We start from the raw sequence: 26,882 nt of genomic DNA, 5'->3' as shown, positions 1-26,882 counted from the left end.
AGTTTGACTTGGCGGCAAGCGGCGCCCATCGGCGAACAATCAGCAAACAAGGCCTTTTTCCCCTGGCCTTCGTCAACTGGTCGGCTTCCTCCCTCCTGCCGGCGGATGTGTGACAATAAAATGTGTTGCTTAGTAACTGGAACGAGTCTCGATGTGAGGCCGCATTGCGCCGGCCATTATGGGTGCAGGCGCGGCTCCGACGGGGAAACAGCTGATCAAAATCAGCAACGATGGGCAAAAAGAATGGCTCTGCAGGGTGCGCACCGCCAGGGATGAGTGCAAGACCACTAAACTAATGATTCAGGCCGTAATCCGGCGAAAGATGCTGGAGCTCGAGGGGCACACGTAGGGCACACGTGGATGTGGGTTATCAGGAATCAGCTCAGGTGCAGGAGAAGAAGGGCTTCTGCCCTCTCGCACTCCTGTGGAATGAAGAATGGGGCACACAATCGGCAAACAAGGCCTTTTTCCTCTGGCCTTCGTCAACCACTACAGTGACTACTTTGCTCTAGTAATGGTATTCATTTATACCCAGGGCTCTGCCAATCACTGTAACTTTGCCACTGGGCCTTCCCTGCGACCAAGCCCAGTGGCCTTTGCTCCCATTACAGGTCCATGGGCCACTGGCCATAGTCTGTGACAACAGACAGTTGCAACCTTGCCCTGGGACCAGACAAGCCACATGAAGTGGCCACTGCGATCAGCTCAGTTCCACACCCAGCTGTCACGCTTCCCCCCATTGTAGATCTTGGGGCCACTGGCCATGGCCCAAGGCCCTGTCCAAGCTCCACGTAAAACCAAGCCACCAAAAGTGCCTACAGGTCCTGGCCTCTGTTCTTGCCCACTGGCCACCTTTCCCCTCATTGCAGGCATGTGGGCTACTGGCCGGTTTTCTCAGAAGCATAGCTTTTGTTCATGCCCGGTCTCCACCTAAGCCACAAGTTGTCACAGCAGGTCATATAATGCTCATTGCAGGACCATGGGCCAATGACCATCAGCACGTTGGCCACTATGCACTGGGACTTGACAATCTACCCACAGTGGCCAGTTTGCATCTATGCTTGTCTGCAGGTCACTGGCCTTGGCCACTTTGTGCGGGGTATAGTCATCTGCTACTGGTCTTGGCAACTTTGTCATGGGCTCCACTGATCATGGAAGTGGCCAATGGGCCTGGTCCGATACCATGCCAAATGGTTGTTTTGCTGCCAGTGCTGTTCCAGAGACAATGCCCATGGTCTGCATCCATGGGCAGTGGCCACGTTGGCCTGCCCCAGACCGCACCAGCATTTGGCCATATTCCAAGCCCGAACAAGACACACAATGTGACCACCTGGCCAGGCGCAATGACCAGTGTTTTTGGAAAATTGCCTTTTTCCGTGTGCCGAACCCCTCCAAACCATCTGAAACAGCTATTAGGCCTGTCCTGTGGCTGGGTTTAGTGGCCCTCTTGTCCCCATTAGGAGCCTGCCGGCTATTGCTCATGGCCGGCAGACATGGTCAGTGGTAGCTTTACCAAAGATATTTCCTTCACCCATGACTTTGGACACCTGAAGTGGCCACTGGTCCTGCCCAGTGACCTTTTTGCCCCCATTTTGGATACACGAGCTACTGGCCATGGCCTGTGGCTAAGGCCATTAGCTACTTTGCGCTACGCATCATTGAAGTCCAAGGCCCCATTCCTGCCACTTCACCCGAAATGGCCTTGCCCCAGGTACCATCATTAGCCATGGTGGGTTTGCAGGCTACCACTTGAAGGGTCCACTAGGCATGGCCTGTGGACCCCAGTGTTTCTGGTGATGTGTTGGCTGGTATAAGTGCACAGACCCAGCGAACAGCATCCAAGCTGGGTTTCGGGACATCCATCCCTGCTCTCCATTTTGGGGCCATATTGCATCCCTCTATGACACACTTGACTTTGCCTTGGTTCAGGGCTGCCCATGGGTCAGGCTCGGACTGGCCTATAGGGCAATAGGGCAATGCCTGAACCAAAAACAGAAAATGCTAGTGTGGGCCACTTGTTTGGCCAATGTGGGCCAGTTTGGTGAGTTACTTCACTATGTGGCTAGTCGTTTTGACCATTGTTGCTGAATACATATTCTTTAAATTGCACAATTTCCATTACCTTCGATTTTAAAAAAAAAACTCACCCTTGGGTACTATTGAAACCGTCGGCCACAAAAGGAATGAATTGGCATTTTCAAGTGTCAGCCACTTTTTCATTGGTGCCCGAGACAAGTACATGCCCCAGTCCGACCTGCTCATGGTGCTGCAATGTTCCTGTTTTTCAAACAGCTTTGCAGTTTTGGGTCTACAAGACCCGGTGAAACCTACATTAACACCAATGGCAGCAACTGTAAAAGAATGCTCCCATACTCAAACAGATTGGCAGTTTTTCGATCAGACAATGTGGTTGCCACTTAATACAATGTGTAACCCATTGCATGCACGCAAATGCAAATTGCTTGAACACTACAGCACCCTTAAAACGGCCCTGCAGGTCCACGAAGCAACCCCACATATAGCAATTGGATTTGGACTACTTTTGACCAGATTTGAAGCACATGGCTAAACAAGGAAAAGCATGATGTGATAGCTGATACCAAGAAGATATTTGATCAGAATCAGTCCATTGATTCAGCCTATATGTTAGAGCAACGATTCATGTGATAAATTGCCTGGTAAGCCCAGGTTTATGGGATGCCAGGTAAAGCAAAATCGGACCTAACGTGTCGTAAAGTTGTGTGAAGATTCATCGAACGGTGTCAAAGTTATAAGCATCTCAAAACTGCACTTCCTGTGGACAGTTCAACACAACCATGAATACAGGCTATTGCTGAACCTGTCATATATAAATAGGAATGTAAATATAGACACATGCCAAGTAGTGAAAACAGGACGTCAAGCGTCTCTTCATCATTTCCACAGGAATCATGTTGCACCACGATTCATGCGGCCGCATTTCGAATAGTGTCCCCCCTGCACACATTGTATTTTGCCATTTGCATTGCAGTAATATCCCAACGCTTTAATAGTGCCTGCTTGATCACTACCTTTATATGCATGTCAGGAGGTCCCTCATTTGCATAGGGCATGCCTGATGAAAATAAGAAAATCGTATTGCATTTGTGAATGATGCATATTAAAATAAAAGGCCCTGTGCATGTGTGGTTCCCCGAAAATGGCACACATGCACCGCACAAGCCCAGGACACATTGTGAAAGTTGGACAGGAGGGACCCAATGACAATGCACGGGTTGCAGTGACAGACTGCAGTAAACTGTGGGTGGGGGCCCCCCTTTCTACCCTATGCAAGGGTTTTAACCTCACTAATGGTGGCCAAAAAACATTGATAAGAGTCACAACTGAATGCAGCAGGTTAACTCTGCTCAATTATGCACATTTCAGCTGGGCTGCTTTGCATGCTGCAGGTGTGCACAGGAGCAGCATTTACTTTTGGTAAAGGGCTGCAAAACGTCGGCCGTTCCCTGCCACAGTATGTGTGTGCTGTGCACGGTTCACCATGAGGCTTGATTAATACACCCCCCTGGTTACCAACCAAGTAAGTTGCATTGATGCAAGCAGACCAAACTCTAACCCACCACAATTACATAACGAAATATTTGTCATGGTCAACATTCCTCCCTGTGCATATAGAGCTTGTCCAAACTTCTAAACACGCTGTGGAAAACAAATGACAAAAGGCAGGAATTGGGGGGCAGGAGGAAGGGGGTCTAAAAGGGAGTGGGGAGACAGAGGTAAGAGGACAGCAGTGGAATAACAAGAGAGTAGAGAAAGAGAGGGCGAAGCAAGGAAAGGGGAGGGAAAAGAGGTTATAGGTGACGGTAACGGAGAGGGGTTAAAGGATGGTAAAATCGAGTCTAAGGAGAGGGCTGTTAGGAAAGATTTCGTAATTGTAGGTAATTTTCCTTCCATGTGGCAACCCCTAAACTTTTTGCTGTTGTTTTTCACCTTGTTCTTGACTTTGCCAGAGAAGTGCAGCCTTCTGCCGCACTCCTCTGGGCTTTCGCTCCTTTCTTATGGGGAAACTGACATGCCCTTAAAACAGTCAGTACCGGGGAACGCTGTTTCCCGTAGTTTCTTTTATCATGTTGCGGCTTTTGTGCAACATAACGCAAGAGGGCACTGTAAGCTAAGTTACAGCTCTCTTGGGTCTCTAGCCTTCTACAGGCCCTTGATACTCGTTTAGGATTGTATTTGATCGGTGCAAGTAATTCAGGGACGGGAATGGTGGCAGCGATCGTTTTTGTTTTTTGAGCTCCTTTTGGCGTTCTAAGCGCGTTTTCTGCGCTTAACCCAAAATGGTGACCTGGCTCCCAAAATGGCCAGACCACGAGGCTCCTTTGTCCTGCCCGCTGACCGTCTTGCTCCCTTCACCTTCCCCAGGTCGAGCCGACCCGGGGCCTTCCTTATTTGGGCATGTACTTTCCCGCGAAACACGGATGCTTTCGCGGGCTTCTACATGTCTTTTGTGTGCCTCCAGGGTGTGGGCTGGGATGTCTGGTCCCAATACACATCCTGGGTGCCAGAGAGTCTAGGGTGGTGTGAATGCCTGGGACCACCGTGGTCCGTGATTGGTCCACGAATGGTGTGTGTGTTGATGAGCGGATCTCCCATTGGGTCCCCTCCGTTTTGGCGCGAAGGGAACCGTGGATAAGAGGGGGCTGGAAACACCACTACCATGTCGATCTCCTGAGTTCTCACGAACGAAGGAATACAGGAGCCAAGTATCCTGCAAACAAGAGGCTGGACCGAGGAATCGCTGGTGACCCGCTGAAGGACTTCTGCTCTGCACTGCTGTCGCCTTGTGAAACCCCTTTCACCTTTGATCGAACCAGAAGGCCTGTACTGGTACTTCGACCTTTGGAATAGCGGGAACAGCTATTCTCGGCATCTTCATCATCTCCTGCCAGTAAGCCTTCGGAAGTGTCTCTGGGCCATCCAGTTGACTGACCAGCTTACACGGGAGTCTTGCTCTGTAACCGCCGCCAGGTTGTGTAGTATTTCGAGTCCTGGTCACTCTCACACGCTTCGTACACTTGGCGTTCCCAAGTCTGAAGTGAGTAGTGTACATTTGGCTCAGATACACACGGCCGCTCCGTTGCCCTGCTGTGGTGACAAAACTGTGCAGGTTTCTCCGATTGGGACGTCTTTTTACTCAACACGACGACGAGGCGTTCCCTGCTCTTCTGAACCTGCCAGCTGCTGAAACTGACGCGGAGAAGCCTGGGTCTGCTTGCATCGGGGACCGATGAGTAGTTTAGCTAGGATCTGGTCGCCCTCCTGCAGGAGCCCATTGCTTTTCCCCGCTGTGTAAAACAGCACCCTTTTGCCGTACTCGCGCTCTGCTTCTGCCCACAGTGGAGGCTGCGCTTGAGTCGCGGAACTTGTTCTCCTTCATTTGTGCACTGAACTGAACTGCCTGACTTCCTTCGAAGAGCTTCTCCTTTTGCCCGTTGGCACCAGCGCGTGCAGGTACTTTGAGCACAAGGCTCCACTCTTCGCAGGGCTCGGACTTCCATCTAGTTAGGTGCCTCTGAAGGCGAACTGAGTCTAAAGCATTGTATCGCACTGCCTGTTTTCCTTCCCTTGCAGGTGGACTACACATTTCGTGCATATAACGCTTGCGACTGTCGTATTTGTATATATATTGTATTGGTATGGTATGTGTTGGTTTAATATCGTTATATTGTGATTTTCTCGCTACGGTCATTGTTTTAAAGGCCTTAAAATAAATGTGTATATATTTTTGATATAAAAACTGTTTGGAGTAGTTTGTAAGCGATCTTGCTTTGTGTGCTCATTGCGGGCTTTCAGTCACCCTCACCCCTCTTGAGACCTAGTCTTGACCGCCGCGATCGCTACCTTGATTGGTCTGGCTCGTCCAGAGGTTACCCTGTTCCAAGTAATTAGGTTGGCCTTCTGAACTTCTGCGCCACCAGGACAGAGTTCAGAAATCCGTCTTAACAAGGGCACAGTAAGCAAGGGACACAGGTGGAAAAGGGCACGATTGAGTACATTTAAGGTTGATGCAAGCAGTGCATAGTGTCAGGAACTCGGATTGGAGGGTCTGGAAACGCTGGAGGCATTGATCGCCGTACGCGCGTTTCAGTCCTCACCCAAGATGGCGGACGAGTCCTTATATGCTGACTCCTCCCACCAACCTACGTGTTGTATCTGTTTACCAACGCTACGGTTCGTGAGGAAACTTCGTCCGAGAAATTCTCTTGCCTCTTCCCTTCTTTTGCCTTTTCAGCCCTCCTGTTCCTTCTCGTAGGAACGTCTACTTCCCTTCTGCCTTTTGTAGCCCCCTTTGCCTGCTTCTCCCGAGTCCTCATCTGTTGCTATCCTTGCCACCTCCTGACTTTCCTGCCTTGTTATTGTTTCTTACGTCCTACTTTTCTACTTCCTTGCATCCTCCTTTTCTGTCCGGTTCCATTCCTACGTTTGTTTGGACACTCTTCCAGGTTTCTGTCTTCTTGCCTTATACTTTGCAAAGGGTTGCTTTGTTTTACAGCGCCCTTGCTATTTTCTACAGCCGGTCCCGGCTCCTCAATTTCGTTTACTGAGCGGTCTTCCGCTCCGTAAGCATCTTCCTGGCGGCTTACCTTATTGGTTCTTGTTCTGTACTTACTACAAGCTCTGACTGTCTCACTCTATCCCATATCCTTGTCACCTTCACTATCGGATTTTTCTTTGGCTCCTTCCTATTTTTGTGGACTCTCCTTGTCCAGCTATTCATCAAACTCCTGTCCTAACTCTAAGGATTTATATTGCCACAAACAAGCATTCCCTTGAATTCTACCTACACCGGCTGCCTGCCGGTCATCAAGGAAGAGAATTACAGCCAATTGAACCCATCTGAACTTACAGGGTTTTTTCCGCCTTTGTGCTTTTTCCCTGGATTAGGGCTGGCCCCCCGGGGTTCCCCGCGGTTAGGGTTCTTTCTCTACCAAGGTGGCCTCCGGAGGGGCCAGACCCTACTTGCACGAAAAGAAGATCAGGACACCCAAGAAAGAGACTCCCACTTCATGGAAGGAACGAAAGAAGACCAAGACCATCCCAATAGAGTATACCTCTGAGGAGCCAGGTGAGGAGGAGGGGGAGGAAGTTCTTAAACTTGACAGCATACAACGCCCAGAACCCACCATGGCATTGGAACAGTATCAAGAACTGGTGGCAGCATACAGAATCTAACTATGGAGGTCCAGGCCCTGAGAACCGCCCTCCGACAACAGGTTGTAATGCATCGTGACGACCGCGGAGACTTGCCTACGATGCCTTTATCCTTTGGCAAGTATGATGGTCACCCCGGAGGAATGAAGGAATTCCTCGATGCGTGCAAGGTATATTTTGCCTTTCGTAGCCACGCCTACGAGACTGCTCGATCAAAAGTTGGGTTTATCATAGCCAATCTAATGGGAAATGCACTTTCATGGGCTACACCATTTGTCACCAGAAATGAACCAATATTGGATGACTACGATCATTTTACAGAGGTGTTTAAGGAACGATTCGACAGATCTGAGGTATTTTACTCTTCTTTAGACGCAATCTTAGATGTTGAACAAGGAAACACTGATGTCCAGACCTATCTCTCCCGTTTCCAGAGACTGGCAGCCAAGGCGGATTGGCCGGATTCCGCCCAGCAAACCATTTACCGACGCGGCCTTCATGAAGAGATTAAGGATGAGCTAGCTCGAGTAGCCCGACCTGCGTCTTTTCAGGACCTGGTGACATTGTCTCTTCAGATAGAGTTTCGTTTGAAGGAAAGACGATCTGAAAGAAGAAGAAGCCGAGGCACTTCTCGACCAACCCCTCTACCCTCATCTAATCCTCCCACCAGGTCTTCTCATCCCCCGGATGAACCTATGTAGATTGGAACAACCCGAGGACCTTTAATGCCGGAAGAGAGAAAGAGAAGAAGAGACTCTGGGTTGTGTATGTATTGCGGCTCTTCAAAGCACTTATTAAGAGATTGTCCTGAAGTACCTCCAAGAAGACAAGGAAACTTCAAATCCCGATCTACAGCAAGGGAAGTTTTGGGGGAAGTCTCAAACACCCTTGCAACCATACAAGAGCAGTAAACACTCCTGAGGATAACAGTTTGATGGTGTTCCGAGTCCACCTTTGGCTGACAGAGGCCGTTCCCACTGAAGTATTAGCTATGCTTGACTGTGGAGCAGCAGGGAACTTTATAGACTCCAAGTGGGCTGCGGAACATCTTGTCTCCACTAGAACCAAGGCCACACCTATCCCAGTGGAAGGGGTTGATGGGAGACCCTTGTCGTCTGGGCCGATAAACAAGGAGACAATCCCCTTGAGAATGAGGTTAAGCCACCACGAAGAGTTTCTGGTCTTCGATCAGATCCGAGCAGCCCATTTTCCTTTGGTTATCGGTATTCCATGGTTAAGGAGGCACAACCCTCACATTGATTGGACCGCCAACAAGGTACACTTCGATTCTAAGTTCTGTAAATCACACTGTTTTGAATTACCTTTGGTCTCAAAGAACCCCGAGTCTTCCATAAGCAGAATCCCAGAACGGATCACAGTTGCCTCTGTTCCTCTCCACTATCAGGAATTCTCTGAGGTATTCCTGGATACCATACCCCGACAACTCCCACCACATAGAGCGGAGGACTGCTGCATTGACCTAACACCAGATGCAGTGGTTCCCTTTGGGAGGATGTATCCACTGTCGTTACCGGAGAGGAGGGCATTAAGGGATTACCTCGACGCAAACATACAGAACGGACTCATCCAAGAGTCCAAGTCTGCTTGTGGAGCTTCCTTGTTCTTCATTCCCAAGAATGACTCGGCAGAACTACGCCCTTGCATTGATTACAGGGGTTTGAACAAGGTCACCATCCAGGATAGATACCCCATGCCCTTGATTCGAGATATCCTGGAGGCGGTTCAAGGAGCTGAATACTTTACAAAGCTTGACTTAAGAGGAGCTTATCACCTTCTAAGAATAAGACAGGGTGACGAATGGAAGACAGCGTTCCGTACCCCTTTCGGACTCTTCGAGTATAGAGTGATGCCGTTTGGCCTAGTAAATGCTCCAGCAGTCTTCCAAAGGTACATGGACAAGGTTTTTTCGGATATGCTATTTGTATCTGTGGTAGTGTATCTAGATGATATTCTTATCTTCTCCAAGACTCTTTCAGATCACAGATCACTGGTTAAACAGGTCCTACGACGTCTTCAATCCCATCAGTTGCTGGTTAAACCGGAGAAATGCATTTTTGAATCCACTTCCGTGTCCTACTTGGGATTCATTTTGTCCAAGGAAGGTATCGAAATGGATGCTAACAAGGTAAGGGCCATTACCAAGTGGAAGAATCCAGTTAACATCAAGACGCTGCAGAGCTTCTTAGGATTGGCCAATTTTTATCGGAGGTTCATTCCCACCTTCTCCAACAAGGTGTTACCTCTGACCTCTTTATTGAAGAAGGGTGTTAAGTTCATCTTTGGCGATGAACCCCAAAGGGCGCTCCAATTTCTAAAGAAATGCTTTTCTACCGCACCCATCCTAGTCCAACCAAATCAGACCAGACCGTACATTCTGGAGACGGACGCCTCTTCAGGAGCAGTGGGGGAAGTCCTACTTCAAGAGCAGGAAGATGGATATGAACACCCTGTAGCATATTACTCTAAGACACTTAACTGTAGCGAACGCAACTATTCTGTTATCGAGAATGAGCTTTTGGCGATTAAATTGGCCTGTCAAGAGTGGAGACATCTACTACAGGGAGCTAACCATCAATTTACCATTCGAACGGATCATCGCAACCTTCGGGTTTTGCAACAGATGGAATGTTCTAACGCCAGACATGCCAGATGGGCATATTTCTTTTTACAGTATGATTTCGTTATTACATACATACCAGGAACAGAGAATAAGAAGGCTGATGCCTTGTCAAGAAGCCTGGGAGAAGAATCTGGTTCCTACAAGGGACATGGGCTTATTTTCCCAAACCTTACTGTGTTGGCATCTACGGTTTCCTTTCTACAAGATTTGGTACCACAGTATCAGATGTGCACTGAGTTTCCATCTAAAGTGAGCCAAGACAAGGACGGATTGTACTACTATGAAGGTGCACTCTATATTCCGACCAAGAAGCTACAGGTACAGATATTGTCTTGGTGTCATGATACGCCTTTAACAGGACACTCAGGTATCAGGAAAACATATGACCTCCTACGGAGAGGTTTTTGGTGGCCAACCTTAAGAAGGGATGTAAACCAGTACGTTTCTACTTGTTCAGTCTGTGCCTCTAACAAATACCGAACTGGAAGACCCCTAGGATTGTTGCAGCAGCATTCCTTACCAAACCGTCCTTGGGAGCACATATCCACTGATTTTATAGTAGACCTCCCTTCATCCTATGGCATGACAGTCATCATGGTGACCATAGACTCATTCAGCAAATTGGCCCATTTTTCTGCCTTCAAACAGATACCGTCTGCCTCCGAGATGGCAGCAACCTTTCTCCAGGACATTGTCCGTTTACATGGTTTACCCAGAACCATCGTGTCGGATAGAGGCCCCCAATTCACATCGAAATTGTGGACCTCTCTCTGCCAAATTCTGGGTATTCACAAGGCTCTCTCTTCAGGGTATCACCCGCAAAGCAATGGACAAACAGAAAGGTTAAACGCCAGCCTAGAACAATATCTCCGATGGTTCTGCAGTCCTCAACAAGAAGAATGGTATTGCTTTCTCCCTCAGGCAGAATTTGCCTATAATAACGCCCTGCATACCTCTATCCAGATGAGTCCCTTCTATTGTACATATGGGTACCATACCCAACACTAACCCTGGCTCAGTCCTCCTTCTACCAAGATCCCAGCTCTTGACGGAGTTCTACAGGACCTACTGGAGGTACACAGATTGGCCAAAGAAGCTCATCAAGCAAGTCAACATTCGCAAAAGAAATGGGCAGACAAGGGACGGAGTGGTAATCCTGCATGGAAGATAGGGCAGTTGGTCTGGTTATCCACCAGGTTCCTGCCGAGATGGGTTCATAAAGGCAAATTCTCCTCGCGCTTCCTTGGGCAATTTCCAATTTTACAGCAGATAAACCCTGTGGCATTCAAACTCAGGCTACCGGAATATCTCAAAAGGGTGCACCCAGTCTTCCACGTCTCCCTTCTGAAAGAACATAAGGAGGATCCTTTCAAGAGACCCGTATTCAGAGGGCGTACTCAAGTGTCTCCTGTCCCCGACGAATTTGTAGTATCCCATCTAGTGGATTCCAGATACCACAAAGGACGACTGTACTATCTGGTCCACTGGAAGGGTTATCCAGTAGAAGAGCGGACTTGGGAACCAGTGAGCCATGTCCATGCCCCACAGTTAGTACAACGATTCCCCCGACTTCATCCGGGTAAACCCGGGGGATCTCCGAGAAGAAGGGGGCATACTGTCAGGAACTCGGATTGGAGGGTCTGGAAACGCTGGAGGCATTGATCGCCGTACGCGCGTTTCAGTCCTCACCCAAGATGGCGGACGAGTCCTTATATGCTGACTCCTCCCACCAACCTACGTGTTGTATCTGTTTACCAACGCTACGGTTCGTGAGGAAACTTCGTCCGAGAAATTCTCTTGCCTCTTCCCTTCTTTTGCCTTTTCAGCCCTCCTGTTCCTTCTCGTAGGAACGTCTACTTCCCTTCTGCCTTTTGTAGCCCCCTTTGCCTGCTTCTCCCGAGTCCTCATCTGTTGCTATCCTTGCCACCTCCTGACTTTCCTGCCTTGTTATTGTTTCTTACGTCCTACTTTTCTACTTCCTTGCATCCTCCTTTTCTGTCCGGTTCCATTCCTACGTTTGTTTGGACACTCTTCCAGGTTTCTGTCTTCTTGCCTTATACTTTGCAAAGGGTTGCTTTGTTTAACAGCGCCCTTGCTATTTTCTACAGCCGGTCCCGGCTCCTCAATTTCGTTTACTGAGCGGTCTTCCGCTCCGTAAGCATCTTCCTGGCGGCTTACCTTATTGGTTCTTGTTCTGTACTTACTACAAGCTCTGACTGTCTCTCTCTATACCATATCCTTGTCACCTTCACTATCGGATTTTTCTTTGGCTCCTTTCTATTTTTGTGAACCCTCCTTGTCCAGCTATTCATCAAACTCCTGTCCTAACTCTAAGGATTTATATTGCCACAAACAAGCATTCCCTTGAATTCTACCTACACCGGCTGCCTGCCGGTCATCAAGGAAGAGAATTACAGCCAATTGAACCCATCTGAACTTACAGGGTTTTTTCCGCCTTTGTGCTTTTTCCCTGGATTAGGGCTGGCCCCACGGGGTTCCCCGCGGTTAGGGTTCTTTCTCTGCCAAGGTGGCCTCCGGAGGGGCCAGACCCTACTTGCACGAAAAGAAGATCAGGACACCCAAGAAAGAGACTCCCACTTCACGGAAGGAACGAAAGAAGACCGAGACCATCCCAATAGAGTATACCTCTGAGGAGCCAGGTGAGGAGGAGGGGGAGGAAGTTCTTAAACTTGACACATAGTGGGGCAAAAGAAATAGGCGAACATAAGATCCTCATTATGGATTGCAAGAGGTTTAGTCAGGAAGTAAATGAGTGGAAAGCATAGGACAAGTGCTGTGGTGTAGCCTGTCTGTCACTGTGAGTGCTCTTCCAGAAGTCTATTTTGCTCAAGTGTAAAGTGGAAAATAATGAATGCAGACGGGTCAATTATTCCCTACTCTACCTTCTTTTGATAGAAACCTTTGGGCGCACATCTCTTATTCCACCTTACCTGTTGTTATATCTCATCTAAAGTGAGATCCAAAGGTCAGAACATCTGCCCCCTACAAAAGTGATCTTTGCATTGTACTTTGTGTGGTGCCTGATATCCTTTGACACATTTGTGCTTCTTCTTCATTTGCTTTGAATCCATGCCCCATTAAAAGGTTTTAAATGAAGCACATGTATTTCTACAGCAAACAATCACTTGATCTTCGATGAGTGAATAAACAAGGCAAGCGACGATTGGTTGTGAGTTACTGTTTACTAACGGCTTGACTTTTTCCATAAAGCTGCAACAACCTTTCTGGAAGCTTCCACCTCATCTGCAGTATCGCAGGACAAAGATGAAACAGAGGAAATACCGACTTTCCAAGCCACCGTCCCTCGCATCGGTGAGTAAAGCAAGATGAAAAGACTCAAAAAGGTGCTTTTTCTGTCATTTTACAGATGGTGGCAGGTGACATTTCCAACATGTGAACTGTAAATACCCAATCTTGAAAAATATATTTCTACCATAACAGTATTGATTAGCCAAACCTTCCTTTGAGCTAAATCCTGTGTTCTCCGTTCATTCTAAAACATTCAAATGGGGTGTATCTCTCACTTCTCATTACACGATTTACCGGAGATTCATTAGAGTGGGAGTGCCCTCTTCTATTGATTACGCAGGAAGATATAACTCACCCAGGCACACTTATTTGAAGTAGCCAACGTGCTTTCGAGCATCCCAACTCCAAGTTGTAAGAGATATATTGCACATCAGTGTTCCTGTGCTAGTAACCGGAATGCAATCTGAAATTCCAGCAACAGAAATGAAAACACATTATGTGTCAGGCTGCTACCTTTAGATGTCAGGTTATTTCTAAAGTTGATCAGATTATTACTCAAATATTCCAAATCACTGCCACACCAGTATTTCAGGCTAATACTAATAATATGATACACAATGTGTCTGGCAGATGGGGGTTGGTGCTCAAATATTCTATAGTTCATCTCAATTTACCAGTCTATCGATTTTCCGTGGATCTTTCACATTTCTCCATTTAATCATCATGCCACTTTCCACATTGACCCCAGCCATCTACCATACTAGTTTCACATTGGACCCAGAAACATACCATAACAGTGCACATGACCTCCTAAAAATCATCATGTGAATTTCACTTTGAACTCGGACAATTTCCATGCCGTTTTTAAATTGCCACTAGAAATGTGCCCCATGCCACTTTCACATTGCCTACAGCACATTGTCATGCCTGTTTGAAAAGTGGAATGGTATTAACACATTGCCATTTAAGCATATCTTCATGCCACACTGAAGCCCCCAGAAATGAACGAAGCCACTTTCAAGAGTGCCATGCCTCTTCCACATTTCTCCAATTAGGCACACTTGCATGCAGAACCACTGCCTGTGAGATTACCTTGCCTCCAGAAAATTGGCCTAATATACATTTGCACTGAGTCTTGAAAATGTCCATATTATATCACTGTACTATACTTTTCCATTTGCACATTTCCTGCAGAATATTGTCAATTCCCATTGTTTTCTTTGCCTCCGAATATGCCTCCGAATATGCCTGCTAGTTTCTCACTGTCCACAAAAAATCAGTCAGTTTGATGTTGCTCCTAGAAAATTGATCAGTGTCATTTTCAATTTGCCCCACAAATACATATGCACTAGTTTTGTATATCCCACAGAAAATATTCATGCTATTTCACATTGCCTTCAATAAACGACCCCATGCCAGTTTCAAAATGCTCCAAAAACTGTTATGCCAATTTTAAAATGCCCATGTGAAATTTCCATGATAGTTTCTTGAAAATTGACATATCATTTTCAATAGTCCCCAAAACAATGCTGTGTGACTTTCACATTGCTCTAACCAAATTGTGATGCTAATTTAACATTTTTTCCACTAAATGAGTTGCCCATATTCACATTGCACAAAGAAAATTGCCTTATGCTAGCTCTATTTTGCCTCTTGAAACTGGTGATGCTTTTTAATACTGCCCCGTGGATATGTTAGGCCAGTTACATATTGCCCAAAATAAGATAAGCAATGATGTGGATTGACAGGACATATGACACCCAAAGTGCAGGTAAAACCTAAGTTATGCAAACATAGGAGGGGATTGTGATAAGCACACAGTCCGTCTATGGGTTTCAATTGGACCCAAGTAGAAATACCTCTCTGGAAATGATGTAAGCTAACAGTGTTAGTTTGGGTCATATCATAAGGTGTCAGCGCCGCAATATGGTAAATCTACATTTCCTAGGTAGACTGAAGTACTCTCCCCTGTGGAGATGTGCTCGCCAGACTTTGCGTTCCTGTGTGGACAGGAAATGGGGCCTGTTAAAGTTCCTATGGGACTCTACAACTAAACAAAGTATTTCCCTCTGGGATTGCTCTAGGCAAAAAGGTATCAGAGCTGCTGAGACCAAAGGTATCTTCCTTTGGTGGGTATTCTGGACTCCCCAATATCACTGATCTCCACACAGTCTCTGAGGGTATTGTTTTAAATGGCCATACCAAATTCTAGTTGCTGAGAAAAAGTCTTATATTTCGAATTGAGCATCTAGAGATTATATTGAGTGCCTATTGCTAAGCATATCTTGGTAGGTGTGGGGAGATTATATGCATTCAATGTAACTAATTGTGCTTTGTATAAGTGGCAATAACAGTTATTGAGAAAAACGACGAATATTTGTCTGTAAGAAGTAGGAAAAAGTAATCATCGTTTACTGCATGCATTGTCTTTTATTGCCTATACCAACTACTATTTGTAGACAAAAGTGTATTTTGTTGCTTTGGTGTATAAGAAGAGAATATATTGAATGCCGGGGTCTGAGTGTGTTATGTCAATGGTCATACAATATTAGTAAATGAGAAAAATTGTACATTTCCCAGAATGACCAGTTTGTGTTTTAGTTTTTTCTAGCTACAAAATGGAAATTAAACACAAATATATTAAAACCAACTGGAAAATCCTAAAACCTGCAGGAGAATTAGAAAATTTAACAGTTTTCAGCTTTCAGTGAGCATTAAACAATAAATACAAATTAGTTTACAATGGCCTATTGCATCTGCCTGGGGTTTAGACCATATTTATGGCCATCATCTTTGTTGAAATAGCTTTCTGCTAGTTAACTAAGATAGCAAAAGTGGTGTTAACCCCACATGTGTCTTTGAAATATAAAAAACACATGAATGGTCGCACTAAAAACAGAATACCTAAAAGTCTATAAAGGAACACATACATGAGAAGTCACCAAAATTATTGGTGAACATTTTTTCCTGAATCCAGCTGTGGAGGTTTCAGTCAGGCATGGTTCAACAATTCATGAACTGTGGACATTCTGACCCTGGTCTGTATTGGGCTGTACTCGAAAAGACAACCAAGTAGGTGGGGCAACGCATTAGAACTATGGCTGTCTGGAACGGAACAACAATGAATTCTGAGGTTAGTGGCCCATATTTATGATCTCAGCGACATCATGGAATGGCCGTTAATGACTCCATATAAACCTTTGGTTACAAAATAATATTAACCTTACTGTTCATCTAGCCCATCACAGATAGAGTGTTTACAATAGCTCTCAGATTTGCCATCATAATAAATAAGTACACTACTTGGAAATTCCACACCCAATACTTTGTGACTAAGCAATGTTGCACCACATGTAGAAGATTATACAGATACACTGGTTTCAGGACTGGACGTATTTATTCCATGTTGAACATATAGAGAAGCACTTTTTTGTTTACTTCTAAAGAGGTAGAATATCTTTTTTATCTGATGATTTTATTCGACCATATCAATTGTTTTGATCTGTTCTGTTGCATATAATATGATCTTATCTATTTAAATGTATCTTTATTCTGTTTGAACACTTTCTATATCTTAAGTATGATACTGTGGAAATCAGCCCCAAGACGGTGGGCCATTACCACCTAAGGTAATGCCCCCGGAGCCCACAGGTCCCGGGGGCATTATCGGAGGCCGTAATGGGCCGCTGTTGAGGGGCTTATTGCCATTAGTACCCGGCCCATTAGACCGGTGTACTAATGTATTTTTTTTCCCGGCTCTGAGACGCGTTGCATCTTGCAGATGAAAAAAAAAACGTAAAAAAAAACTTTTTAAAATGCCCACCATGGACAGAAAACCTAGTCCGATTTCTCTTGCCATGGCAGCCATAGTAAACAAAGAATATGGCCAACATGGAAAGGGAGAAGGGACTATATTCCAGAATGAAAATGCCGTTGAAGATGGGAGCGAGCTGCATGCCGTTGCGTGATCAGGGATTACCATCAGGTAAGGCTCTGAATCCAGCCAACCTGAGGTAAGTGATTTTCTTTTTTTTGTTGCGCTGGGTACTAACATGTATTAATGATCTGAATTCGCATTTTAACTATTGTGTAAAGGTTTGTATGACTCATAAACACTTATAAATACATTTAAAAAAATATCTTTTTCAGTGTTGACTATATTGGGGGATTAGACTGGGAGTTCATTGATACCACCCAGAAGCATAGGATGCCACATCTAATAACTGTGGGCTCCCAGATTAGGAGTGCTCCTACCAGACAGCTGGCTGTGGCTTGTGGAAACCTTGTGCTCACTCAGGTAAGGACAGGTTCTCACTTAGTGACACCTTGTGTGGCAGTGTGGGCCCCTTGCTTTCCTCAAGCTTTCCCTCACAAATTCAAACACACACCTTAGGCCCCCTTGCCACTCCATTCCTCTTTGGGCTGAGGAGTGACACACTACATCTATTGTTTGTTTGCTGCAAGGGTGGCCTCCAAGGCATTAACCTGAGTCTTTGCCCGCATAGAAATGGTTTCACTTTTACCAGGAACCAGAGCTTGATTGATGCCACAGACCATGTTCGTGTTGGACTAGACTGGAGATATTTACTTGGATATTGGGCCTATAGTCCCCCTCCACAGGGCGAGTAACCTATTTTTTTAACAACTTTTGTTTACACCTGCTACTTTCAAACAATACTTATCCCGCTCTCGAGTTATGACAGCATCTAACACATTGGGCCTCATTACAAGTCTGCCGGTCCGGAATCAACGGACCCGCAATGGCGGAAACACCATCACCGCAAAGTGACCCCCACAGTGCTACCACACCCGGTAGCACCATGACCGCAAACAGCAGGACGACTCGCTGGAGCTCCCTGAATTACCAGCATGGCGTAATATTGGGTACATTGCGAGTACCACATACACAGAAACACTGCCATAAAAATGGTGGTAGCACCGTGAGCACCGTGTCTGTAATACCGGCACCACAGACTAGGCATTAAACAGTGCCAGGTGAGCTGCAACAAGCCCCAGGTGTGCACAATTGGGCCAGCTGCACATCATAGGCCACTGGGAATCTACAGAAGGGCCACACCCACACCCAACCCACCTTTCAAGACAACCATGCTGGCAGTAGGCCTAGCAGCAATTGGGATGGGGAACCTGTAGGCAGGAGTGGAGTTAGAATCAGCACTGAGGCAGAGGAGGCGGTGTAGGCACAGGAGGCAAATGAGGAACCCAGTGGCCATCCCAAACATTAATGTACAGAAGGTAACACCCTGCAGGCAGCCAGCAATACCCTGCATCAGGGCCTTCCAATGGAACCTGACCCCAATTGCAATACACACATTATACCGGCTTTACAGGACCACAATATTATCAATTGTCACCCTCATCAAAGAAGACATCAGCAGCATCATTAACATCTGGACTGCCATCCCACCCCTGCTGAAGGTAGTCTTGGTACTGCACTTTCTTTCCACTGGAACCTATCAGCACACTGTCGGGGTGCTGCACGGGCTTTCACAACCCTGTTTTTCAAGCATACTCTTCCACGTACTGGATGCGCTGATGCACTATGTGTCACACCACATTGCCCTTCCCCGATCCCCTACACAGGTCATTGCCACCAAAGTGGCCTTCCATGCCCTTGCTGGCATGCCCAATGTCATTGGTGCATTAGATTGCACGCATGTGGAGTTGACTATCAGACATGCAATTGAAGCGGTGTATCTCAATTGGAAGCAATTTCACTCACTCAAAGTGCAGATGGTCTGTGATGCACACAACTCATCACTCATTGCTGTGCATGTTTCACGGGGTCCACACACGACTCAATGGTATTGCGGAACTCCACGTTGCCAGGGTACATGTAACGTTATGCAGGAGAAAGGACCTGGCTGTTGGGCGAGTAGAACTACCAAAACATGACCTCTGTGTAATGGGGGGGCAATAGCCAACCACCACAGTGTCCCTGGCTGTTGGGTGAGTAGAACTACCATTGCATGACCTCTGTGTAGTGGGGGGCAATAGACAACCACCACAGTGTCCCTGGATGTTGGGTGAGTAGAACTACCAATGCATGACCTCTGTGTAGGGGGGGCAATAGATAACCACCACAGTGTCTCTGGCTGTTGGGTGAGTAGAACTACCAGTGCATGACCTTTGTATAGTGGGGCAATAGACAACCATCACAGTGTCCCTGGCTGTTGGGTGAGTAGAACTACCAATGCATGACCGCTGTGTAGTGGGGGGGCAATAGACAACCACAAGATTCCTCCCAGCTTACCGCTGCAGTAGGCAAATGTCAGTATGCCATGTCATGGAAATACATTCTCAGGCTTCTTTAAAAAATACCCTAGCCATGGAGTGGCACAACATGCAATGCCAACATGTGGGCACGAGTATCTCCACCGGTGATTAAATAGTAGTTACAACCACGTGCACAATGTCTGCACATTGTGCAGTGCACAGTAATCATTTCAATTGTGTGGGCTGTGTCTGCCTAACGCAGATCTTGCTAGCACCTTACAATACATGAGGCACCTACTACATCTGAACACAGCATCGTGTAAATTGCAATGAATGAGACATGTAGTTGTCTAGCAGCACATCACAAATAGAGACATCAGACAAAACAGTCTCTTCAGGAATGTGTGACCCAAGTGTGCAGATTAGAAATGTTCTTCAAAGTCATACCAGATCGTCATCTGTGGGTTGTACTGAGTTGTGTGCTGATCTCATACAGAGTCTGTACATGCTATTGTTTGCAAAAATAAACCACAAACACAAACATGTCTCCTTACTGTCCGATGCAGGTGATGCCAGATATGCACTCACACCATGACTCCTGACACCAATCCGATGGCCACGGAACAGGCATGAAGAGGCCTACAACCGGGCACACATACTGACACAGGGGATGATAGAGCTGACCGTTGGACTGCTGAAGGCTAGGTTCTGCTGCCTCAGCCGATACAGCGGGGCATTGCAGTACAGCCCCGTGAAGGTAGGCAATTTGTGCATATGCAGGAACATTCCACTGCCCCAGGACATGGAGCCAGCAGATGAGGGTAATGACGATGAAGATGGAATAGGTATACAACCAGGCTGGGGTGCCATTGATGGACTACATGCACGGGGAGCACTTATTGACAATTATTTATGACCAACTTCAAGCGCACATGGTGCACATCAATTTGTGACACTTACATTAAATGAATGATACACACACGGAAGAAGATTGTTCACTCGTATTTCACATTTGCAAACCAGTGTATTAAGAAAAGAGCAAATAGGAACAGGTGCAATAATAAAACAATAGCCACACATGACTGCCCACCTACCCAATGTACCCAACCACTGCCCAGGCCCCAACTAGCTGTCCCCACTGTGGACCACCCCCACCTCTCCAACGTACCCACCCACTGCTCAGGCCCCAACTAGCTATCCCCACTCTGGACCACCCACACCTCCCCAATGTACCCACCCACCACCCAGGCCCAAGACACTTTGGTATCATGTGTAACTTCAGTGTCTCAGGGTACACCCTATTTTTTTCCACGCTTGGGCCCATGAATGTCCCATGGAGTTGGGCCAGACAGCTGCGTGGACCTCCTCCTGGAGCTGCCTGCCAGAGAGCTCGATGGAGTGGTGCTGGAGGAGGGCAAAGCTGGGTTCGGTGGGGGAAGGCGGCTCATATTGACCTGCAGGGCCAGCGACATTGTCTCTGCGATGTTCGATTGCACGCTGTTGCCCTCACGTACCCTTGGGGACATCAACATGTTTAATGTTGCACAACGGCCAATGGCACGTGCCAACCTGCGGACTGACTTTTCGGTGCTCTCCCACTGCAACTGCAACTCCTCACATTGGAGCCTTGATTCCTCCAGGTGTTGCTCCACAAATCTGGCCAGCGTGTCCTGACGTTGTTCTATGCCCTGCAGGCGAGAGGTCAACTCCTGCAGCGATGGCGTACTGGAGCGCATTGGACTCTGGGGGCCCATTAGGCTGAATGTGACCATTTGATCTGGCGTGGAGTTGCAACCCTCATTTCCTGACCCTGGTGCCTCACTGGAATGATGGTCTCATGTGCTTTCCACGCTATCAGATTCTGGCAGATCTGGAGGTGCTGCTGCACTTGAAGGTGTACTTGGAGTGGCAGTAGGGGGTATTTCCTGAGGTGCCTGCAGGTTTGATGGTGCTGCAGGGGGATTTTCCGGCAGTGCCTGCAGATTTGCTGGCACTGCAGGGGTGGTGGTCTCCTGAGCGTGGTGCGCCTGGACCGTAGTTGCACCATGGGTGTCGGAGGTGCCTGCGCAGATGGCAATTGTCTTCTTCAACGATGGGCACGTCCAGTCCCGCTGGACATCCCCTTATGACCCCCGTTGGTGTCAGATGATGTTCCTGTAGGGGATTATAATTCATGCTGTTAGTGGTATCACAGGATGTCTATGGTACAATCACATGCAACACACACCTCAAGCATCATCAAAATGCAGTTACATGCACTGATGTGTGCTGCCGTCATTTGTGTGTGTGCGTCTGGGGTTCCACTTTGGTGCACGCCATCTAGCCCAGTGGGGGGAAATGGGGGTACTAGGTGTGCTGGACTTGATGGGGACTGTGATATGTGGCTCTCTGTGCATTGCTGGGGGGCACATGGGGGTACTGGGTGTGCTAGGCTTGATGGGACTGTGATATGTGCTTCTCTGTGCATTCTTAGGGGTGGCAGGTATACCTTGATTCACATTCATGTCTTTGCACTTTCTGTACTTACCGGCCTTGCCAGGTGTCACTGCTCCTGCCTCAGCTCCACCTACTCCCTCTATTCCCTCGAGGTGCAGCACGCTGCTGCACCTCCCCTCCCACAGTAGCAGCTTCAGTGGGGAATGTGTTCCGCCTCCTGTGGCACTGCATTGCGGTCTGTGGGCTACCAGTATGTTCCCCACCCTCAACCGCAGGTCATCCCACCTCTTGCGGCAGTCTTTTACCGTATGAGGGGGTCACCCCCACAGCTGATACCTTCTGGACAGCCTCAGCCCATGTGGCCTTTCGCCTCTGCAGCATGGTGCACCTCTGGTCTGTGCTGAACAACTCCCCTGCATTGTCGACTATGTGCTCGACAAGTATGGTGAGTTTCACCTCACTGAAGCAGGGTTTCTGCTGCCGGCTCACTGGGATCCTGGATGACATCTTCCTCTGTGTTTTTAGGCTGTCACAGTTGCTGTGGGCCTTGTGATACCAGAGGATTGCAGTGGATTGTGATTTATGTAATGGCCGCCGGTAACGGTATTTCCGGCACCGGTGTTTCCGCCTCCGCTATGTCCAGTATGCACGAGGCGGATACAGATGTACCGCAGGCATTTTGTCTGGTGTATCCGTCTCCGTCGGTATTACCGTACTTGTGGTGGCACTGGTTCCATACTTTGCTGAGGCACGCAGCCGCCAAGCCGTGATTCAACCTTATTTTCGCCTCCATGCGGTGATGGAGCAAGTGTCACCGCCATCACGGTAACACCTGATTTCGGGCACCAAACCTGTAATGGGGCCCATTGTGTTTTATAGACACACTTCTTATCTACACATCAAGATGGAGCTATTGTGATATTTCCTTTGGAGTGACCTAACCTTTCAATTAAGACTCTACCCTCGAGAACACTCGTATAGCTACTGTTTGCATCATTTTATTTATATTCCAACGTGCTAACTTCCATAATAATACTGTTTTGGATCAATTCCGACTACCTACAGAACTAGTCAGTGGATTTGTGTTGTCCCTCTTCTCTTTCCTATCCCAATCTCCATTGTGCACAGATTGATGGAAGGTTATAGAACAGTTGCTCCATTTGCAGTTGGAGACAGCTTGGAATCTCATAATATTCATTATGCTGAGGGAAAACACCTTTCCCCTATAACAAGCTATTGCCTGAATTTTTATACAAGTACCAGACAAATAATTGAGAGTTTTGTTGTATCAATCATTTGCTTAATGTAATCTAGGCTCTAAAGAAGGTGGTGCCACTTCAACGTAAATTGTGGCACTTTTGTTTGTGAAACTAGCAGGGCATTTTTTTAACTGCAATTACCCGATCATATCCCATTCATCACAGTTTTTCATTAAACCAAAGTAGAGCATCAATTCTTACACAGGATTACTTTAAACCCCACGTTTCCAAAGTCAATATGTGTTTCCCCATCACGTAATTTTGCGTAGTGGTAAAGGTGGCAGTAACAGAGTTAGCGCCAACTTTATCACTTACCGCCAAACTCGCAAGGAGGCTAATTGTCCTTTCTGCCATTCATGACAGACGATTGAATAACGAGTGGGCACCTTTTCCTGGCTGGTTGTATTTTGCATGCTATGAATAAAACAAGCAGATATAAACATTAAGAACAGTTGGAGCATGATTCATTGAATTTCTGTCATCTGAGGGTTCTCTGGTAGTGTCCCAGCAACTTAAGGTCAAGAATTGCAACCACGTGGTCCAACGTTTGGCCCATTCATTTCTGAATTAGCTTTTGACACTCCTTAACCACTTACTCATCTTTGTTCACACATTTTAAAACCCTTCAGGGAGTGGTTCAAGTACTCAGCTTCTGAATTTCATTGTGATCCTTTCCCACAATTGGATAGGTAGGTACTCCCACAATATTTGCAGCCTACCCTTCTGGATCTCAGGGCAGTCACTCCACATGCCCTTGTCCTACCCTTTTGCCAAATGCCCCGCCAGTCACCTACAAGACAGTAGAGCGGTGCCCGAGTAAGTATCCCTCAATGGCCTCCAACAATGCAGTGGTTTTCAGCTTCCCCCAACTGATGGTCATCTGACAATACAGGCAGGGCTAACGGCACTCATACATTGCTAACAACATCAACAGCTGCAATGGCGATGGTGCTTGGAGAAGAACAAGGTCTTGCTGGTGGATGGTGCAACTTGTGCAGTGGTGCTTGGGCATGATGAAAGAAGGGCAGCGATTGATGACTGCTTGTGTCGTGTGTCCCGGATCTCCTCTGAGGACACTACCGCATTGCTTTCCCACCACACGAGGGTGAGGTAGAAGAGAATTCACTGGAAGCTGAACATTAGACCAGCCTTCCATTTCATGTTCATGTTCATGTGCACTGCCGTGCCCCCCCCCAAATAGCAACCATTTTTGTAGCACTTCAGCACGCTTCTACGAGCTCCAATAATAGATGTTAAGGGTACCTCATTTAATGATCCTGCATTTCAACAGGAGTTCCTTAACAGTCGAACCCCTAAAGAGTGTCTACTCCCTGATGGGCGCACCTAGATCGCAGGCAACTTTCTCTCCAAGTGGAAATGAGTAGACACATTTCCATCCTTGTAAGAGTAGGGTTAGGCAAACATCGCTATTCACTGCATTATTTACTGAAAAATGTATATAGCAAAAGAAGTCGGTCCCAAAGACAAGGAGGAGCTGTAAAATAAAGCCAAAATAACGGTTGTATGTAGAAACCTAAAGAAGAGTAATGCGTGAGATACAATCATTATACATACAAATAACAACTATTAATTAGTACTCAATCAGAAGCAGTTAAATTACATTAATATACTAATCTAAAAAACATATTGAAAGTACCTAAAAATATTTTGTTTTCGATGGATAGGTGTCAAGGGCTTTTCTAAACTCTAAGTGAAAAGGCAAAAGACAGACTGATAAAGAAAGAGGATTCCAGGAGCAGCGGGTGGAAATGCTTGTGCCGAATAACGAGCATGATTGAAAAGTGGTATTTCCAAATGCAAAATGTGAGCACTCCTGTTCCTGCAGGTGTATACCAGCAGTGTCTATACATAAGTCCTATGAAAGCACATACAACCATAATGTGGTCAAGTATGTAAGCAGAAGCAGGCCTCCTGTAATGGCCAGGGGGTTTAACGGTATGTAGCTCAAACACAAAGTTGCGCAGTCACAAACAATATTTGTGTGTGCACATTTCCTTTAGCACCAACACACGTACATTTACACTGTATGTGCGCTGGTGCTAATACATTTTGTGCTCGTGCAGTGGACCATAATACCACCACTCAAGTCTAGGAAGTCAGAAAACATCATGCATTGAGCACAATAAATATAACCGTGATCTTACAATACATTATAACTCTTACTTTAAAAGTTAATTTGGGATACAATCCTATACCATTCTACAATTATTAAGGTATTTATTGAGTGCGGACCTAGCGTCGGGAAGCAACGGAGCACTTTACAATCATAGGGGGAAGAACACAGTGAGAGAAACAGAGAAATATAACCTTTGATTTAAAATATTTTAGAAGAATTCAAAGGGATACTATTTCAAATATAAATTCGTATTCATTTTTGATTATCCTATAATGATAACACTGTGAGAATGTCTTTGTATCGGGGTATGAGGACATCCAGCTTTCCCTCTCAGCCATCCTCTTCTAAGGTTTTGTGAAGTTTTCGTATTTGGGGAGAGGAAACATTATCTTGGAGTGACAGATGTTACAGCCCTTTTATTCTCATATCTAAATCCTTACGCTGTTACATTGAGCACATATGATTCGTAAGATGTGTGCTGATAACCTCACTGATCTGTTTACTGGGATAGTAATGTGTGCCCTGTAGCCCAGAGGAATAGCTCTGCTTCAACGTATGCATGTTTCTGTTTTAAACTTTTGTATGTTTTAGAGAAAATTAACATCATATCTGAAACCATGAGAGTTGCATGAGAAACAGATAGAGAACTATATGAGGTTGATGGAAAGAGAAGTGGTACTCGAGGCTCTGGTGAATACGTTGATGGGTGAGAGCACTTTGGGTGTAAAGGTGATGCTGGCTACTTTTCTGCATCTTTTTTTTAATGATTGTGTATATGGCTACAATTAAGCCTTTCGCACAGTAATTTAAATATACATTAAATACAATACATTAATCCTACAAAGCAGCAAACATAATATAAAAATAGCAATTATATAATATTATGGGATTCAGTCAGTTGTAACAGAGCCATATGCCATACACGTTGTAATAACCAATGAGTCCTCCGAAAATAGAGCGGACCAGAATTGATCAGTGCAGTTATTTAAAGATAAATAACAGTGTTCTCTATAACTCTTCTGATAAAATTCATAAAGACATGGACAACGAGTTAAAGTGTCTAGTGGTCTCAATATTCATTTTACAAAGACATCATTTCCTTTGTTCTTGTGGAGTTCCACCCCACGCACCATATATTCGTAGACTGGTAGGATGTTAAGGCGTAAGTAAAGTATAAATCGGCTAAGAGCAATATTACTAAGTTTCAATAAAGAACTCTGTGGGTGTTCAAAAAATCTGCTCTGAGTAGAGTATTGCACACATCTTTTCTTACTCGCTAAAGCTGCATCGATTGACAGTTATTCCAGTTCAGTGTTTTTGTTTTTAGTTTAGCTGTAAAGATGCCAATCTCTGACTTCGTGCGCAGTTGGAATTCTATAGCGGCTAGATGTAACTTCACAGTGTTAACTACATCTAAATGAGTGATATTGCAGGTCCTAAAAGATGCATGTTTAGAAAATAAGGCAAATAACATATCCTGTTTATCTCTTGCACATATAATCTTGGCAAGGAACTTGCAACATGCTATCTTCCATAACAAAGTTAATGAAGGGAGCCCCAGTTCTAGTCGCAAAGCCTCCACAGGAACCGTTCCGGGTAATCCCAGTATGGAGCGTAATACCTCTCCTTCAATAGCACCCAACAATTTCATATATTGTGCAGGCAGAGTTTTAAGGCCATACATAACAGTAGGAATATAACCTATTTTGTA

General features: G+C 46.2%; 1 protein-coding gene across 4 annotated transcripts in view; it reads left to right on the top strand.

Annotated features, from left to right (window-relative positions):
• The window catches only part of LOC138453575 (scavenger receptor cysteine-rich type 1 protein M130-like), a 500,179-nt gene that overhangs the window by 66,520 nt on the left and 406,777 nt on the right, over window positions 1-26,882 (top strand). For 3 of the 4 annotated variants that reach the window (XM_069606582.1, XM_069606572.1, XM_069606556.1), the window contains exon 5: window positions 13,067-13,168. The exons of the other annotated variant lie outside the window; for it this stretch is intronic. In XM_069606582.1, the coding sequence (XP_069462683.1) occupies window positions 13,067-13,168 (102 nt within the window). The remainder of the gene's footprint in view (window positions 1-13,066; window positions 13,169-26,882) is intronic. 4 annotated transcript variants of the gene reach the window in all.

Source organism: Ambystoma mexicanum, chromosome 1p (genome assembly GCF_040938575.1).
Source record: "Ambystoma mexicanum isolate Mex_15411 chromosome 1p, UKY_AmexF1_1, whole genome shotgun sequence".
Classification (NCBI taxonomy): Eukaryota; Metazoa; Chordata; class Amphibia; order Caudata; family Ambystomatidae; genus Ambystoma; species Ambystoma mexicanum.
The sequence above is the reverse complement of the archived record's forward strand: the minus strand, read 5'-3'. Positions and strand labels throughout refer to the sequence as shown.